Consider the following 17184-nt stretch of genomic DNA (forward strand, 5'->3'; position numbering starts at 1 on the left):
CCTCTGAGAAGCATGGGATTAGGTAAAAATGTCCAAATCTATGAATCATAGGTATTACCAGAGGAGGGGGAAAAAAGCAAAAAGTTTGAAAAATCTATTTGAGGAAATATTTAAAAAGAAAAATAAAAAACTTCCCTAGTCTTCCAGAGATTTAGACATCCTGATAAAATAGGCTCAGAACTTCATGGAAATACACTGCAAGAAGGACTTCATCAAGACATATAGTCATTAGACTCTCTAAAGTCAACAGGGAGGAAAAAATTCTAAAATCAGTGAGAGAAAAGCATCTAGTCACCTATAAAGAAATCCCATCAGACTGACAGTGGACTTTTCAGTAGAAACCTTACAAGCCAGAAGAGAGTGGGGTCTTATTTTCAGAATTCTTAAAGAAAAAAACTGTCAACACAAAATTTTGTATCTAGATAGAATAAGCTTCATAAGTGAAGAAGATATAAAGTCTTTGAAAGACAAGCAAATGCTGAGGGAATTGGTCACCACTAGACTGGCCAGCCTAAAAGAAAATGCTAAAGGTTATTCTAAACACAGAAATGAAAGGTCAATACTCACCATTATCAAAATACATTAAAGTACACAAGTCTTATAAAACAATTGTACAAATGAGGCTGCAAAGCAACTAGATAACAATTAACATTATGGCAGGAACAAAACCTCACATGTCAATAATAATCTTGAATATAAATGGATTAAATGCCTCACTTAAGAGATACAGATTGAAGGAATGGTTAAAAAAAAAGCATGGCACAATAATATGCTGGCTACAAGAAGCCCACCTTACTATTAAAGACACTTATACATTGAAGGTAAAGGGGAGAAAAAAAATATTCAACACAAATGGAAACCAAAAGCCAGAAGAGGATGCTATATTTGTATCAGACAAAATAGACTTTAAACCAACAACAGTAAAAAAAGACAAAGAAGGTTATTATGCAATGATAAAGAGACCAATTGAAAAAGAAGATGTAGCAATCCTAAATATGAACACTAAATCACCAGGATTTATAAAACAAATATTAGTAGACCTCAAAAAAGAGATAGACAACAATACGAAAATAGCGGGGGAGTTTAACACCTTACTGACAGCAGTAGACAGATTATCAAGACAGAAAATCAACAAAGAAATACTGGACTTAAATTGGACTTTAGACCAAATGGACTTAACAGACATTTACAGAACATTCTACTCAACGACTGCAGAATTTATGTTCTTCTCATCAGCATAAGGAACGTTCTCCAAGACAGAACATATGTTAGGCCATAAACAAGTCTCAATAAATTTTAGAAAACTGAAATCATATCCAGTATCTTCTCAGATTACAGTGAAATAAAACTAGAAATCAATTCCAACAGGAACTCTTGAAACTATACAAATATGTGGAAATTAAACAACCTGCTCCAGAATGATCTTTGGGTAAATGATGAAAGTAAGAAGGAAATCAAAAAAATTTTGAAATGATAAAAGGGGAAACACAGCATACAAAACCTCTGGGATACAGTGAAAGCTGAGCTAAGAGAGAATTTATAGCATTAAATGCTTACATCAAAAAATAGAAAGATCACAAATTAACAATGTAATATAATACCTCAAGGAACTAGAAAACCAAGAACAAACCAAATCCAAAGCTGGCAGAAGAAAAGAAATAACAAAGATCAGAGCTGAACTAAATAAAATTGAGACCAAAACATCGAACCAAAATAAAACAAAACAAACAAAACAAAAAACAATACAAAGGATCAATGAAACAAGAAGTTGGTTCTTTGAAAAGATAAACAAAATTGATAAACCACTAGCTAGACTCACAAAAAAAAAGAGAGAGAAGATTCAAATAAATACAATCAGCAATGAAAAAGGAGACATTACAACTGATTCCACAATAATATGAAAGATCATCAGAGACTACTATGAACAATTCTATGCTGACAAACTAGAAAACCTAGAGAAAAATGGATAAATTCTCGGAAACATACAACCTCCTAAGATTGAACCACAAAGAGACATAAATCCTGGACAGACCAATAATAATGAATAGTGAGACTGAATCAGTAACAAAAATAATCTCCCTACGAAAAAAAGCACAGGACCAGATGGATTCACAGCTGAATTCTACCAGATGTACAAAGAACTGGTACCCATTCTTCTGAAACTATTTGTAAAAATTTGAGGAGGACGGAATCCTCCCTAATTCATTCCACACAGCCAGTATCACTCTGATACTAAAGCCAGACAAAGGACACAGGGAAAACAGAAAACTAAAGATCAATATCCTTGATGAACATACATTCAAAAATCCTCAACAAAATACCAGCAAACTGAATCATATAGCACATCAAAAAGTTAATACACCACAATCAAGTGGGTTTATTCCAAGGAAGCAAGAATGGTTCAACATATGCAAATCAATAAACACGATCCACCACATAAACAGAATTAAAGACAAAAACCATATGATAATCTCAACAGATAAAAAAATTAAATAAAATTCAACATCCCTTCATGATAAAAAAAACTCTCAAAACTAGGCATAGAAAAAACATCACAATATAATAAAAGCCATATATGACAAACCCACGGCCAACATCATACTGAATGGGGAAAAGTTGAAAGCATCCTCCCTAAGAAATGGAACAAGATAAGAATATTCACTTCCACCACTTCTATTCAATATAGTACTAGAAGTCCTAGCCAGAGCAATTAGGCAAGAGAAAGAAATAAAAGGTATCCAAAGCGAAAAGAGTCAAATTATCTGTTTGCCAATGATATGATCATATATCTAAAAAATGTAAAAGACTCCTCCAGAAATCTCCTAGATTTGACATATGAATTCAGTAAAGTTTCAGGATACAAAATCAATGTACAAAAATCAGTAGCACTGCTATACAACAATAATGATGAAGCTAAGAACAAATCAAGAAGTCAATTCCATTTAAAATAGCTATAAAAAATGAAATGCCTAGAAATATATTTAACCAAGGAGGTGAAAACTCTTAGATTTAATAAATGAATTCAGTAAAATTTCAGGACATAAAACCAACGTACAGAAATCAGTAGCATTTCTGGCTGGGTGCAGTGGCTCATGCTTATAATCCTAGCACTCTGGGAGGCCAAGGTGGGAGGATCGTCAGGAGTTCGAGACCAGCCTGAGCAAGAGTGAGACCCCGTCTCTACTAAAAATAGAAAGAAGTTAGCCGGACAACTAAAAAAAAAAAAAAATATATATATATATATATATATATATATATATAAAATTAGCTGGGCATGGTGATGCATGCCTGTAGTCCCAGCTACTTGGGAGGCTGAGGCAGAAGGATAGCTTGAGTCCATGAGTTTGAGGTTGCTGTGAGCTATGGCTCACAGCAGGCTGATGCCATGGCATTCTAGCCTGGGCAACAGAGTGAGACTCTGTCTCAAAAAAAAAAAAATAGAAAAAAAAAAGAAATCAGTAGCATTTCTACACACCAACAATGATCTAGCTTAGAGCCAAATCAAGAGGGCAATCCCACTTACGATAGTTTCCAAAAATAAAAAACAAACAAACAAAAAACTCCCCCAAACCTAGGATGTATTTAACTGAGGAAGTGAAAGATCTCTGCAAGGAAAACCATAAAACACACATGAAATGAATTGTAGATGACACAAAGGGAAACATCCCATACTCTTGGATTGGAAGAATCAATATCATTAAAATCACCATACTGCCCTAAACAATCTATGGATTCAGTCCAATTCTTATAAAAATACCAATGTTATTTTTCACAGAATTAGGAAAAAAAACCCCAAACTTCATATAGAATCAAAAAAAGAGCCCAAATAGCCAAAGCAATCTTAAGCAAAAAGAACAAAGCTGGTGGTATCCCATTATCTGACTTCAAATCATACTAGAAGGCTACAGTAACCAAAAGAGCATGGTACTTGTATAAAAACAGACAAATAAATCAGTGGAATAGAATATAGCACTCAGAAATAAAGCCACATGCTTACAGCCAATGGATCTTCAACAAAGTCAACAAAAACATACACTGGGGAAAGGATACCTTATTCAATAAATGGTGATGGGAAAACTGAGTAGTCACATGTACAAGAATGAAACTGGACCCCTATCTCTCACCATATACAAAAATTAACTTAAGATGGATTAAAGACCTAAATGTAAGGCCTGAAACTGTAAAAATTCTAGAAAAAAACCTAGGAAAAACTCTCTGTACATTGGGCTAGGCAAAAAATGCATAACTAAGACCTCAAAAGCAAATTTAACTGAAATAAAAATAGACAAATGAGAATTAAACTAAAAACTTCTGCACAGAAAAGGAAATAATCAACAGAGTAAACAGATAACCTATGGAATGGGAGACAATATTTGCAAACTATGTATTTAATAAAGGACTATTATCCAGAATCTATAAGAAAAACAACTAAACAAAACACCCACACATAACTCTATTAAAAAGTGGGCAAAGCACATGAACAGACATTTTACAAATGGAAACATTCAAATAGCCAACAAGAATATGAAAAAATGCTCAACATCACAAATCAGAGAAATACAAGTTAAAACCACAATGAGATCCCATCTTAGCACAGTCAGAATGGCCATTATTAAAAAGTCAAAAACAATAGATGTTGGTGAGGATACGGAAAAAAGGGAAAGCTTATACACTGTTGGTGGGAATGTCAATTAGTATACCCTCTATGAAAAACAATTTGGAGATTTCTCAAAGAACTAAAACTACATCTACCATTTTATCCAGCAATACCACTATTAAGTATCTACCCAAAAGAAATTAAATCACTATATTAAAAAGATACCTGAATTCATATGTTTATTGCAGCACTGTCCACAATAGCAAAGATATGGAATTAACCTAGGTGTCCATCAGCTGATGATTGGATAAAGAAAATGTGGTGTGTACACACACACACACACACACACACACACACACACACACCATGGACTGCTACTCAGCCATAGAAAAGAATGAAATCATGTCTTTTGCAGTAACATAAATGGAATTGGAGGCCATTATCTTAAGTGAAATAAATCAGAAAGCCAAATACACATGTTCTCACTTATGAGTAGTAAAAAAATGGGTACACATGGACATAGAGAGTGGAATAATAAATAATGGAAGCTTGGAAGGATGAGAAGGTGGGAGGGTGGTAAAAAATGAAAAATTACTTAATGGGTATAATGTATACTATCTGGGTGATGGTTACACTAAAAGTTCAGATTTCACAATTACATACTTTATCCATGTAACAATACTGCACTTGTACCTCTTAAATCTATTAAAACAAACAAAAAATAAGATAAAGCAAAAATTACAACACTGAATAAAAGAGAAACTAGGTAAATATATAATCTCTTGGTTATTTTTATCTATATGAGTTAAAATGAAAGTAAGGGAGAATGTTAGGGTGGACTATAAGGCTGGGGTCAACCTTGGATTTCACATGGCCTGATGTATAGCCGCTAGTCTTAGAGTTACTTATGAAATAAAAGAGTTATGTTGAAACAATACACAATGAATAAAATTAGAGTTATTCCTAAGAAAATAGGGAAAGAAAATTGGGAAATTCAAGGGAATTATCCCAACAGGATAGAAATATTTCAATGGCTATTAAAAAAAATGAATGAATACAGTGAACAATGAATGGGGCAAAACAAAGGTCTTACTCTAGCACTGTCGTAGGTTGGGTGAAAAGATGGGAGCCCTTGCTGGTCTCCCAACATTGACTACTGAAGAGTCCTAAACAAATCTTCTCTATTTAGTTTGGAGGAAATTTGAAAGCTAAAAAGCAAAGATGACCATAAGAAACCTGACCTTGAATTGCCTGAGGTGATTTTCCCACAATTTAATCAAGATTAGGACTGAGAAAATGATCTCAGTCCCTTTGCTCAACCTAGGGCTGGAGATCTAAGGCCATATGCACATTAATGGGTAAAATGGTCAGAGAGCAAAGAGTTTTCTGGGACTCTTTGACATGGAAGTCAACTGTGAAATCGACTAAAGACTCATTTTGGGGTATAGTTAGTTTGGGAGGAGATAATAATGCAATAGTTGATGGGATTAAGGTGAAAGTTTGAATGAAAATTAGAATATTTAAATACTGAACTTTATGTGACATCGTTAAGTTCCCTTTACCTAAATATATCATAAGGATGTATATTGTGTTTGAATGGGAAATGCTTCCCTTAGCTACCATTGTAAAACAGAAGGTATGTAATCACCCTTCCACCAATATTTATTGGATATGCTAAATAGGAACAAATAAGATTGCCTGAGCCCACACAAACCATTAATTTGCTCTAGAGTAGCCCTGTGTGGAGTACAAACTGGGGCTTAAGGTGAAAACCTGGGAGTGCTACCCAGTGACAACTGCTGGAATTTTGGACCAGAAAATTTCCATTTGAGAGATAATTATTAGCTTGCCACTGATCTTTAATTGAGACTGCCCCTATGACTGAAAGAAATAATCTTCAATCCTGCAATTCCCATAATGTCTTAAATAATATCAGGGAAATGCTCTAAAGGGGAGGGCAGTGCTCAGAGGAGTTCTATAATAAAATGGAAATAGTGTATACAGGATCGTACTACCAGGGAAATACAAGGAAGTACTCACAAGCAGGTAGCCTCTTTTCCATAGAGATGAATTTATAACCACCTCAGGAGCTGCTGGATCCTATGGCACTTGGGTCAGTTGGGTAGTGCTCTATAAACAGCTCTTTATCGACCACGAAAGAGCTGCCCAGTTTACAGAGGGCAGTTCCAAAGTGAACAGATAGTGTTCTGTTTGGAAGGTTGCTACTCTCATGGAAGAAGGTAAAAACAAATCAACCTGATGAGCTGAACTGCAGCTTTACCCAATGTTTAGGTTTTTACCAACTCATAAGCAGTGTTCAATGGTCCTGCCATATGGTCAGGCAGAAGCACAATGGAAAATTGATCTATCAAAGAGATGCCTGTATGGTGTATCGTGCATGGCCCTGTGAAAACCACTCGGGGAATGTGAGGGGTGCATTAAAATAGGATATGTCAATGTTCGTCAGAAGAACTCCTTTATAGATTTGGAATTTGATTAGAACCAGGCAGTGGACATCCCAGTGTACTTGCTTGATGTGGCCACCTGAGCTCATGAGATGAGTGAACTCTGGGGGGCTGCAGCAATGCAAAGATGGACTGAATCTAGAACAGGGGTGGATAACCTGCAGCCTTAAGGCCACATGTGGTCTTCTAGATCCTTAAATGCGGTCTTTTGACTGAATTCAAATTTTACAGAACACATCCTTTTATTTTTATTAGTTTATTTTTATTCATCTTTTATATTTTTATTTTTAAAATGAACATATTTAAAATACCAAAGAATAAAGTAAGTTTCAATGAAATAATCCTCACAGATTGACTGGCACAATTAGAACATTAGTAAGCCATAAGAGCTAAATTGATGGCTTACAATGCGGACCTCCATGCTGCAACCAAATAATAAAATACTTTCCAACAAAAAGCAGACACAGCAAAGTAATTGAAAGGTTAGTTGACTTTAAAATTAACAAACAGTTAATTTCGCTTTTTGAAATTATTAAGTACATAATGGTTAGATTTTTACAAAATAATGTACATTTTCAAGTATATCTAATTGAAGTTTCTTGAATGCGGCATCATTTGATTACAGCAAAACTAATGCAGCCTTCCAACATGAAACATCCCTGATCTAGATATTTCCTTTTTCACCCTCTGAGGCACATAATGCTGACATTAACTGTTCTGTCTGCCAACAAGACAAAGACTGCATACGGTTATGGAGCAGCTTCCAAAGAGGGAAGGCCCTACACATAGCTGGCAAGTTGGACTGATATTGAGCTCTTAGTGGGTCCTAACAGGAACAGACATTTACTCTGGATTGGGTTTTGTTCACCTAGTAGTAGATGCAAATGCTTAGAGTATACAAAAGGACCAGAAAAGAGCCAGATGTGGGGAACCTGCGGCCTTGGGGCCACATGTGGCCTTCTGGATCCTTGAGTGTGGCCTTTTGTCTGAACCCAGATTTTACAGAACAAATCCTTTTAATAAATTAATAACATTTCTAAGGAACACATTTGCATCCTCAGAGTAATAATTTGACAGAAACTGGAACAGATAATTGAAACATTTGTTGTCTAAAGTAGGGGGAGACAAAGGCACAAATGGCTAGCTTACATGCCTTCATGAGTATGTGAACATGTCCAACATGGTGGTAGCGGGGAGCGGGGGAGCAATGTCACAATAGACAGTTTTCTTCACTTTTTCAGGAAAGAGGTGGTTGGGGAAGGATGCTGGTTTTTTTTTTTTTTTTTTTTTTTGTTTTTTTGTTTTTTGAGACAGAGTCTTACTCTGTTGCCCAGGGTAGAGTGGCGTCATTGTAGCTCACTTGAACCTCAAACTCCTGGGCTCAAACAATTCTCCTGCCTCAGCTTCCTGAGTAGCTGGGAATACAGGTGTGTGCCATATCACCAGGCTAATTTTTCTATTTTTAGTAGAGATGGGGTCTTGCTCTTATTCAGGCTGGTCTTGAACTCCTGAGGCTCAGGCAATCCTCTTGCCTCAGCCTCCCAGAGTGCAAGGATTACAAGGATGCTGGTTTTAATTTACTTTTTTGTCCCCATATCACTTAAACTTTCTTTTCCTTTACCTGATGTAGTAGTCCCAGGACCAAGGCTGCAGCTGTGGGTACCAGAAGCAGAGATGATTCCCAAGCAAGAAACTGTAATTATAGCTTCAAACTTTTGTGTCAGAAAGCCTAAGGGCCTGATGGGTTAGATTTTGTCTTCATTCCATCTGGCCAAATCAGAGTTGACTATGAATGTAGTTATATTGCCTAATGGGTTAAGATAATCTATGAGTTTTTTTTACCTGTGTAACCCTAACCTGTATGAATAGGAATAGACTGGGCAGGAGGAGCTTGTTCAACTACTATTATGGATAGCAATCTGGGACAGCATAGTGATTGAACCTCACATCCTTTTCAAAAGTGGAAAAGTTTGAGTGTAAGTGGAGAGGAGGAGGAACAGTAGCTGACGATAAAGGAATGAATGAAAAGGTTATGCAATGAGGGAAATAATATTACATTGGTGTCTCAAAAGAGGTCCAGAACAAGAGATGACATTGTTTCTTAGCTCAACTATGATAGACACTTGAAAGGGTAAAGTCATACGTTGCTGAAACCACTCTCACCTCTGGAATCTGACAAGCCTGCAAACCTGAGTGGCACCACTCTGGGAGACATTTTGGTCATACGATATGATGAGGAAAGAGCTAATTGCCAATGTCTGAGGGGGACTCTAATAATGTGCCAAGCATTTTTGACTGTTATTTTTAGGGTATGGTATTGGGAAATTGAGTTAAAGCCACCTCAGGATGTAACACCAATGGAAAAGGACTGGCCTGAGGAAGAACTGGATTAGTTAACAATCAGTTAATTTCTATGGTATATAATTCTGTACAAATATATCATATGGTACAAATAATGATACATAAAGAGAAATTAGTAAATTAGTACAAAAATATTAATATGCAAATGTATGTAACGGCTTTAGAGGATAGATTAGCTGTTTCTCTAAATCTGTCTGTACCCTATACTGCCTTCTCCAAATCTTAGGCATATTCACAGTCATACTATTGCTGTGTCTGCCATATAAATGCTATAATAAACACAGATGCTTAGACACCATGATTGTTTTGCTATACAAAATCTTTGGCCAAAGGCCAGGGGGTAGCTTATGTAGTGAAGAATTAATATTACCCAAAAAGAGTTTACCTTTTGCCCTCAGCTACTAGGAGGTGATCTTTAGGCCCTAAGAATGTCATGCTTGATAGGAGTGTCTTTGTCTCAGGGTTTTGGCCACCAGACAGTCTAAAAATGTGATTTATAATGCGGATTTTGGGCCACATGATTTCAGTTTTGCCTCTGGAAGGTACTGGAGAATAAAGGTATCAGTACAACCTCTGGGAAGGGTTAAGGACTAAAGGTCAGGCCCTGGGCAGTATGTAATGAGCTCCAAAAGGACTCTGAACATGAAAAGCTTAGGGGAGCTTCTCTGATTGGCAATATTTCAAGTGTATTATCATACATCAATGCCAGGAGAGCAATGCATGCATGATTCCACAGGGAGAAGACAACAGAAACTCTCGGGTTGACACTCCTCCTGAACTTTGTCTGATGTACTTCTTCCCTTGGGTGATTTTAATGTGTATCCTTTTCCTGTAAGAAACCGTAACAGTGAGTATAATGGCATTCAGTGAGATCTGTGAGTTTTTCTAGTGAATTACTGAACCTGAGGGTGATTTGGGGAATCCTGTAAACTTGCAATTGGCGTCACAAGTGAGAATAGTTTGTGGAGCACTCCAACTCTTTGGTTGATTAACTCTCACAGTTGGTCAAAAGTCCTTACTCTATACCATATAAATGTCAGGATGGCTTACCTGAGATCCTTTCTTGCTACCTGGCAGGTTAATTATGAGAGTTTTCCCTCTGATTCCACACACAGGCCTGAAAGAAAAAAGCAAGTAGATGTATGTTGAATTGCAATGAATGCTTGGTTTAAACACATTCAACAACAAAGAGCAATAATTTTACTTTACATGGGAATAACAGTTTTAGGAATAAAATTGTTACAGTAAGAGATTCATCAATTGCTATATAAATTAGGCACTCTGGCTGAAGTTTTTATAATAATGGTTAGTGTGGTGGATTGGAAAAATGCACTGCAAGTGGACCCAGAAAAAATTAGCCACTTTTAAGCAATATGACCATGGCCAAAGTACTTTTTTTGTCTGACTTCAGCTCCTTCATATTTTATACAGTTGTTTCAATGAGATAGATAAAAAACAGTTGAGTGTAGTAATATTTATGTTCAAAAGTCTAACACATAAAGCACTCTAGAGTTGAGTAAGACTTAGATTTCAGCTCTTGCTTCTCAGGAAGTCTATCAGTTTTAAAGTAAAACAGGTTTTTCAGAAATGGACAGCAGTGGGGAAGACATTGGAAAGATCAATAGTTATTATATAATAGACCTATTGATAATCACAGACATTTCAAGCTAGAAAGGTCTTTCAGAGATAATTATTAACTTCCAGGCCACATTTAAACTGGTTAGATAAGAAACATAAAACAATGGGAAAGCACTGGAAGAATGGAATCAAGAATCAAGGCCTTACTGTTCATGTGACAGTTTGACTCATGCTCTGTCAGTAACTGGCTGTGTTACTTTGATCTGCTAACATTAGCTCATTTTCATCATTTGAAAACAGAGATTTTATGCTATTTCTAAAATTTCACAACTAAGACTTTTAAAGTCATGTAAGCATATATTTTCAAAAACTTCTTATGATTGAATTTATTCTTTAACCACTCTCATTCTCTGAAATAACCTAAAACTGTCTTCTATTTCATTATTTTTTATTCTTGTCCTATTTATAATCTGAAAGAGAAGAGTTGATACCCATTTATTTAAAACTATCCATGTATCCAAAAATGATTACTGCATCATCCATTGGCTGCCTTATTAGAAGAACTATTCATGGTTTCATCAGAAAAATTAAGGCTACTTTCTAATTTTTAATCTTAATAATATTTCTTCAAAATCTGGTTTAGTTTTGTCAGTTAGAATTAGATAAAATACTCTAATTGATGCCAAAATAGCACTGGGTAATTATATAGTTCCCAATATGCTCCTATTTACTTGGGAATTTTGTCTTTCTCAACTAAAATGCTACATTGTACCTTTTTGTCAATTTCATAGCTAATTGATTATAGTATCACCAGCAATATGATTAGAATGTCATCAAATTTTAAGGTCCTCTAGTTTCATATGACAAATTTGGCAATTTGTTGAACAAATCTAGAATTTTAACTAAGTATATATAACACTCCCTCACAGAGTACAGTAGTAACTGTATCAGGAAGTTTGTTACACATTTCCTCCTAAAAATTAGAAGCAGTCTCACAATAATTTTTGAATGTTATCCTCCCAAAATTTCTATGAAGGAGTGATAAATCTACAAAATATGGAAAAATAATTTGAGGCACAAAGAATTTGATTGATACATGCCTCTGGGATTCTGTAATTTTACACAGTAAGTTCATTCCATCTTGTGTTTATGTAGTTTCCTTTTCTAAGTATAATGTCCATGAATTTATCCTTATTGACAATAATGTTGTTTCTCTATATATTTTTAAGTTATCAGGTATTATGGAATTTGGTGGAGTCTATTTTCTAAGAAAATTGTAACTCCTTCCACCACAAGGTTAGTGGCAAACGAAAACTTAGTTAATCCTTTTTATCCCAACTTTTTGGTCAACAAACACAGGCCTGTTATATCTCTAGTATTAATAATAGTTGATCTGCCCTAGGTTGATACCCTAGTAGCAGTGCTAATAAAACCTACAGTTACAATATTGAGACCACAATTTCTGTGTGTGTGTGTGTGTGTGTGTGTGTGTGTGTGTGTGTGTGTGATATAATTAAAAGATTTTGCTATATAGTTGGGAGAGAGTATATCTGTTATTCTTCCTCAATTTCTTTGGCCTTTTATTTAGCTAAAAATCAGATTAGACATGTTTTATTCTTTGCCAATTCCCTGATGTCTTTGAACCATTTACAAATTAATTTTGAGGTGTACTTTTTCATCTATAGAATGTCCAGAGTCATTGCAAGAAGAAAGTACTTCCCTCTATATAACACTTTATGGTTAATAAAGTATTTTTACAAACACTTTCTCATTTAATAATTAAAAAAATGAAAGTGTCATAGTCTTAGCATATTCTGATATGTATTTAAACAACTAAAGATCTGTATTAAGTATTATAGGATAAATGCAACCCAAATCCTTAAGGAGTTTACAAATGCAATATAATACATTAAAGCCTAGAAACAAATAACTACAACACAAGATAGTAAGTGATGATACACACTGTTATTAATATAAAGTGCCATCTGTTAAAAATAAAAGCAGTCTATTTCTAGGCAAGGGCATGAGGTTAATACTTTATAGAAAATGTAGCATTTGAGTGGCTTTATAAAGGAAAATATTTCAACAGGTAAGAAAGGGTAGGGGGGAAGGGCAAGAAAAAGAAGAAAGTTTAGGTGTGTGTGGGGGAAATAATGCAAAAGCACAGAGAGAAAAAAAGCACCAAATGCATTTTGACTATATTGTTTTTCACCTCGTAAGAGCATACTGTACTTATAGAGGAGTAATGTGAGATAAGAAGTACCAGTGGGAAGATGTTATAATATAATCTGATAGATTGGTAGTTTTCAATGTGTGGTTTCTGAACCAACAACATATACATCATTTAGGAACTTGTTAGAAATGCAAAATCTTCCACATTGTCCCTACCCTCTCATCTCTGCTGCTGATCTACTAGATAAGAAACCATGAGGGTGAGATCAATAATCTATATCTTAACAAACTCACTCAATGATTCTGATCCATTATAAAGTTTGAGAACTGCTGTGACAGACTGTGCTTGAATTTTGGTACTACTATTTACTATCAGTGTAGTCTGGGTTAATTACTAAACCTCTCTAATCCTTAATTTTCAAAACCTCAGTTGCAGAAAAGATTAACATAATCTTTGAAATATAATGTATAGTACAGTGCCTAGTACATAATGGGTCATAGTAAATATTTGGCCTGTCTTTCCATAAAAAGTACATTGGGATTAGACAGTGGAAATCATGAATTCCCTGTAAGATGCTAGAATGTATTCTTAAGGCACTGGGGACTATTCATGGATTCTGCTCAATATTACTGAGCACTATTTTTGGAATAATAATAGTCTAAGATGAACTGAAATGGGATGATACAAGATATAAAGAAAAGAAAGTCTTATAGTAGAAAATACTATAATAAGTTGAATGATTTTTGGTTTATGTTCTGTGATGTATCTGTTTCAGTATGTTCTACAGTGCCTTGTTTTTATTTTATGTATTTATATATAAAATATAAAGTATAGTTTAAATAAATATAATAAATATACAGTAAGCAAAAATGCTATGGGAACAATAGGAAGGGCATTTTCATCTTCGGTAAGGGAGGTGGTTAGGGAAGGCATCTAAAAGAAAGGAAAATCTAAGCTGCTACCTGAAGAACTAGTAGGCGTTTCAGAAGTAGAGAGAGAAGGAAGAACATCCCAGGCAGAAGAAATGGCATGTATAAAGGACTCAGAAGCTAGCAAGAGAATCTGATGTGTGTGGTAATGAGTGTTGGTGGAAGATGATAACAAAAAGACAGTAGAGAAAAATTATATAGGACCTGGAAAGCAACACTAAAATATTCAGTCTTTATCCATAGATTTTATCCTCAATGGAAAATGAAATTTCACTAAAGAATTCGGCACAGAGGAATAACATACTGATATTTGTATTTTCAAAAGATATTTCTGGCTACAATTTGAAAAACTGATTGGAGAGCTGCAAGACAGGAAGCACGGAATACAGTTAAGAGAATGTTGAAATAACATGACAGGTGAAATTAGGGTGTTTGCAAAGGTGATAAAGATAAGTGGACAGGTTATAGTTAAGTATATTTTGACCTATAGAGAATATAATGTGGCAGTCACCTTTTTATTCTAAAATATTTTAAAAAGAAATTTTAATACAAAAAGAATAATTTTTAAAAACAAGACATATTTGGATGAAACTGATCCTAGTCTAGATTTATACTAGAAGTTCAATATTCTATGTTAAACTTGGTCACAATAGGCATGGGAATATAAAAATATGAAAGATATAGCTTCCCTTAACAAAATTTTTATTAAATATTAAATATACAAAAATTTATAATACATGTGTAAAATATAGGCGATAACAAGAAAAACCTCATTGATGTACCTACCATCTAGGTGAAGAAACAGACCATTTTTGATACCTTCAAAGACTACTGTGTGCCTTGCCCTGATATCAAGATAACTATTATTTATTTTAAAATTATCATTCTCTTACTTTTTAACAGCTCTATTAAGATATAATTCATATACCACATGATTTACCCACTTAAAGTGTACAAATCAATGGTTTCTAAAGTATATTCTCAGAGTCGTGCAACCATCACCATAATAATCAATTTTAGAACATTTTCATTAACCCCCACAAAAAAATCTCATGCCCATTAGCAGTAATTCCAGATTTTCTCCCAATCACTAATTACTGTATGTCTCTATAGATTTGTCTGTTCTTGACATTTCATATAAATGAAATCATATAACATGTGACCTTTTGTGACTGGCTTCTTTTACTTTACATAATGTTTTCAAAGTTCATCCATGTATCAGTCATTTACCTACTTAAAAAAATACTTTTTCACATATGTTTATCTACATATATTGTTTAGTTTGGCATGTACTTATGGGTATTTATTTTGTACTTTGGGTTCTAATAAAATATTACTTTCTATTTTTATTGCTCAAACTTTTTCGTCTTTGGCCATTGCGAGATTTGTCAGTTGACTCCTATACTCAACGTGCGTTTTTGTTGTTTGTTTTCTTGAGCACTTCCTTACTTTCAAGCACTACAAGATATTCCAGGCTCATCTTGTATATTTCCTCCTCTGGTCCTAGAAGCTGCCATCTCTTCAAAGAGCCGAGGTTCCTTTTATTAACAAATGGTATTAGAAACTAAGATTTGGGCAGTAGGTATATCATTTCATACTAGGATGTCATTTCTTTCAGACACTCCCTGTTGACAGAGCAAAGGAATATATGTGTGAACCAACTTGCGTATATATACACATCTACAAATATTTAGATATGTAACCATTTGTATCTGTGTTAAAGCTAGATATGAGTTAGTACTGATGCCTCTAACTCTAATCCATTACCACATGGATTATTCTAGCCTCTTCCCCTTGCTTGTGGACATGTAATTTCCCACTCCAATAGTGAGAAACCTGACTCCCACCACCTACCATCCATTTACTTAATTGTTCAATAGTTTTATCTATCTATCTATCGATATAGTAATATCAGAATTGTTAACTGGTATCCCCATGGGATACAACTTTTTCAACTATAGTAAAGTGCTTATGTGTAGTTGCTTTTGCCTTCAATCTTACAAAACCCCACTTATATCCAAAGTTACTTAGGTCAGTACCTTTCCCCTCCATGCTTTCCATGAGTTGTTTCATTTATTTTTTAATACATTTAAATTCCCTTGGCAGAGAGTCTTCATTCCTTTCTGGGATCCACCAACTGCAATTTGCATATATTAAGCATTTTTTGCAATGTAAGGTTCTATGAATTTTGATAAATGTATAATGTCATGTTTCTGTGTTTCCACCTCTATAGTATTATACAGGTTAGTGTTTCTGCCCTAAAAATCTTCTGTGCTTCATTCACTCATCTATCCTCCCTTCCCCAAAAGCTCTGGCAACTACTGATCATTTCACTATTTTCATAGTTTTACTTTTTCCGGAATAAAGTTGGAATCATACAGTTTGTATCCTATTCAGATTGGCTTCTTTCATTTAGCAATATGAATTTAAGGATTCTCCATGTCTTTTTTTTTTTGCTTGATAGCTCACTTATTTTTATTAATGAATAATATTCCATTGTATGGATACACTACAGTTTGCTTATCCATTTACCTACTGAAGTACATCTTGGTTGAGTCCAGCTTTTGACAATTAAAAATAAAGTTGTTATAAACATCTGCATGTAGATTTTTGTATGGACATGAGTTTTTAAATCAGTTGGGTAAATATCTAGGAGTATTTTGTATATTTTGGATAAAAGTCAGTTTTCAGGTATGTGATAGAAGAACTAGACAGAAAATCAACAAGGATATAGAAGAACTCAATACCACCAATCAGAGGATCTAATTGACATATATAGAACAATACACTTTTGGAATATTCGCCAAATAGACCATATCTTGGATCATAAAAATAAACCTCCATAAGTTCAAAAGAATTGAAATCATACAGAGTGTGTTCTCTTACCACAATGGAATCAAATTAGAAATCAATAATAGAAAGATAATGGGAAAATTCCCATACACTTGGAAACTAAACCATAAACTTCTGAATACTCTATGAATCAAAGAGGAAATCTCAAAATAAATGAAAAAATATATTAAAATGAATAAAAATGCAAGGATATCATATTTAATTTATGGAATGCATCTAAAACAGTGT

The 17184-nt window shown here is 34.5% G+C and overlaps 1 protein-coding gene across 3 annotated transcripts in view; it reads right to left on the reverse strand.

Annotated features, from left to right (window-relative positions):
- GPHN (gephyrin) overlaps nucleotides 1-17184 on the reverse strand; it is a 535238-nt gene that overhangs the window by 220312 nt on the left and 297742 nt on the right. For all 3 annotated transcript variants that reach the window (XM_045565470.1, XM_045565461.1, XM_045565478.1), the window contains exon 6: nucleotides 10474-10540. In XM_045565470.1, the coding sequence (XP_045421426.1) occupies nucleotides 10474-10540 (67 nt within the window). The remainder of the gene's footprint in view (nucleotides 1-10473; nucleotides 10541-17184) is intronic.

This window comes from Lemur catta, chromosome 1 (genome assembly GCF_020740605.2).
Source record: "Lemur catta isolate mLemCat1 chromosome 1, mLemCat1.pri, whole genome shotgun sequence".
Lineage (NCBI taxonomy): Eukaryota > Metazoa > Chordata > Mammalia > Primates > Lemuridae > Lemur > Lemur catta.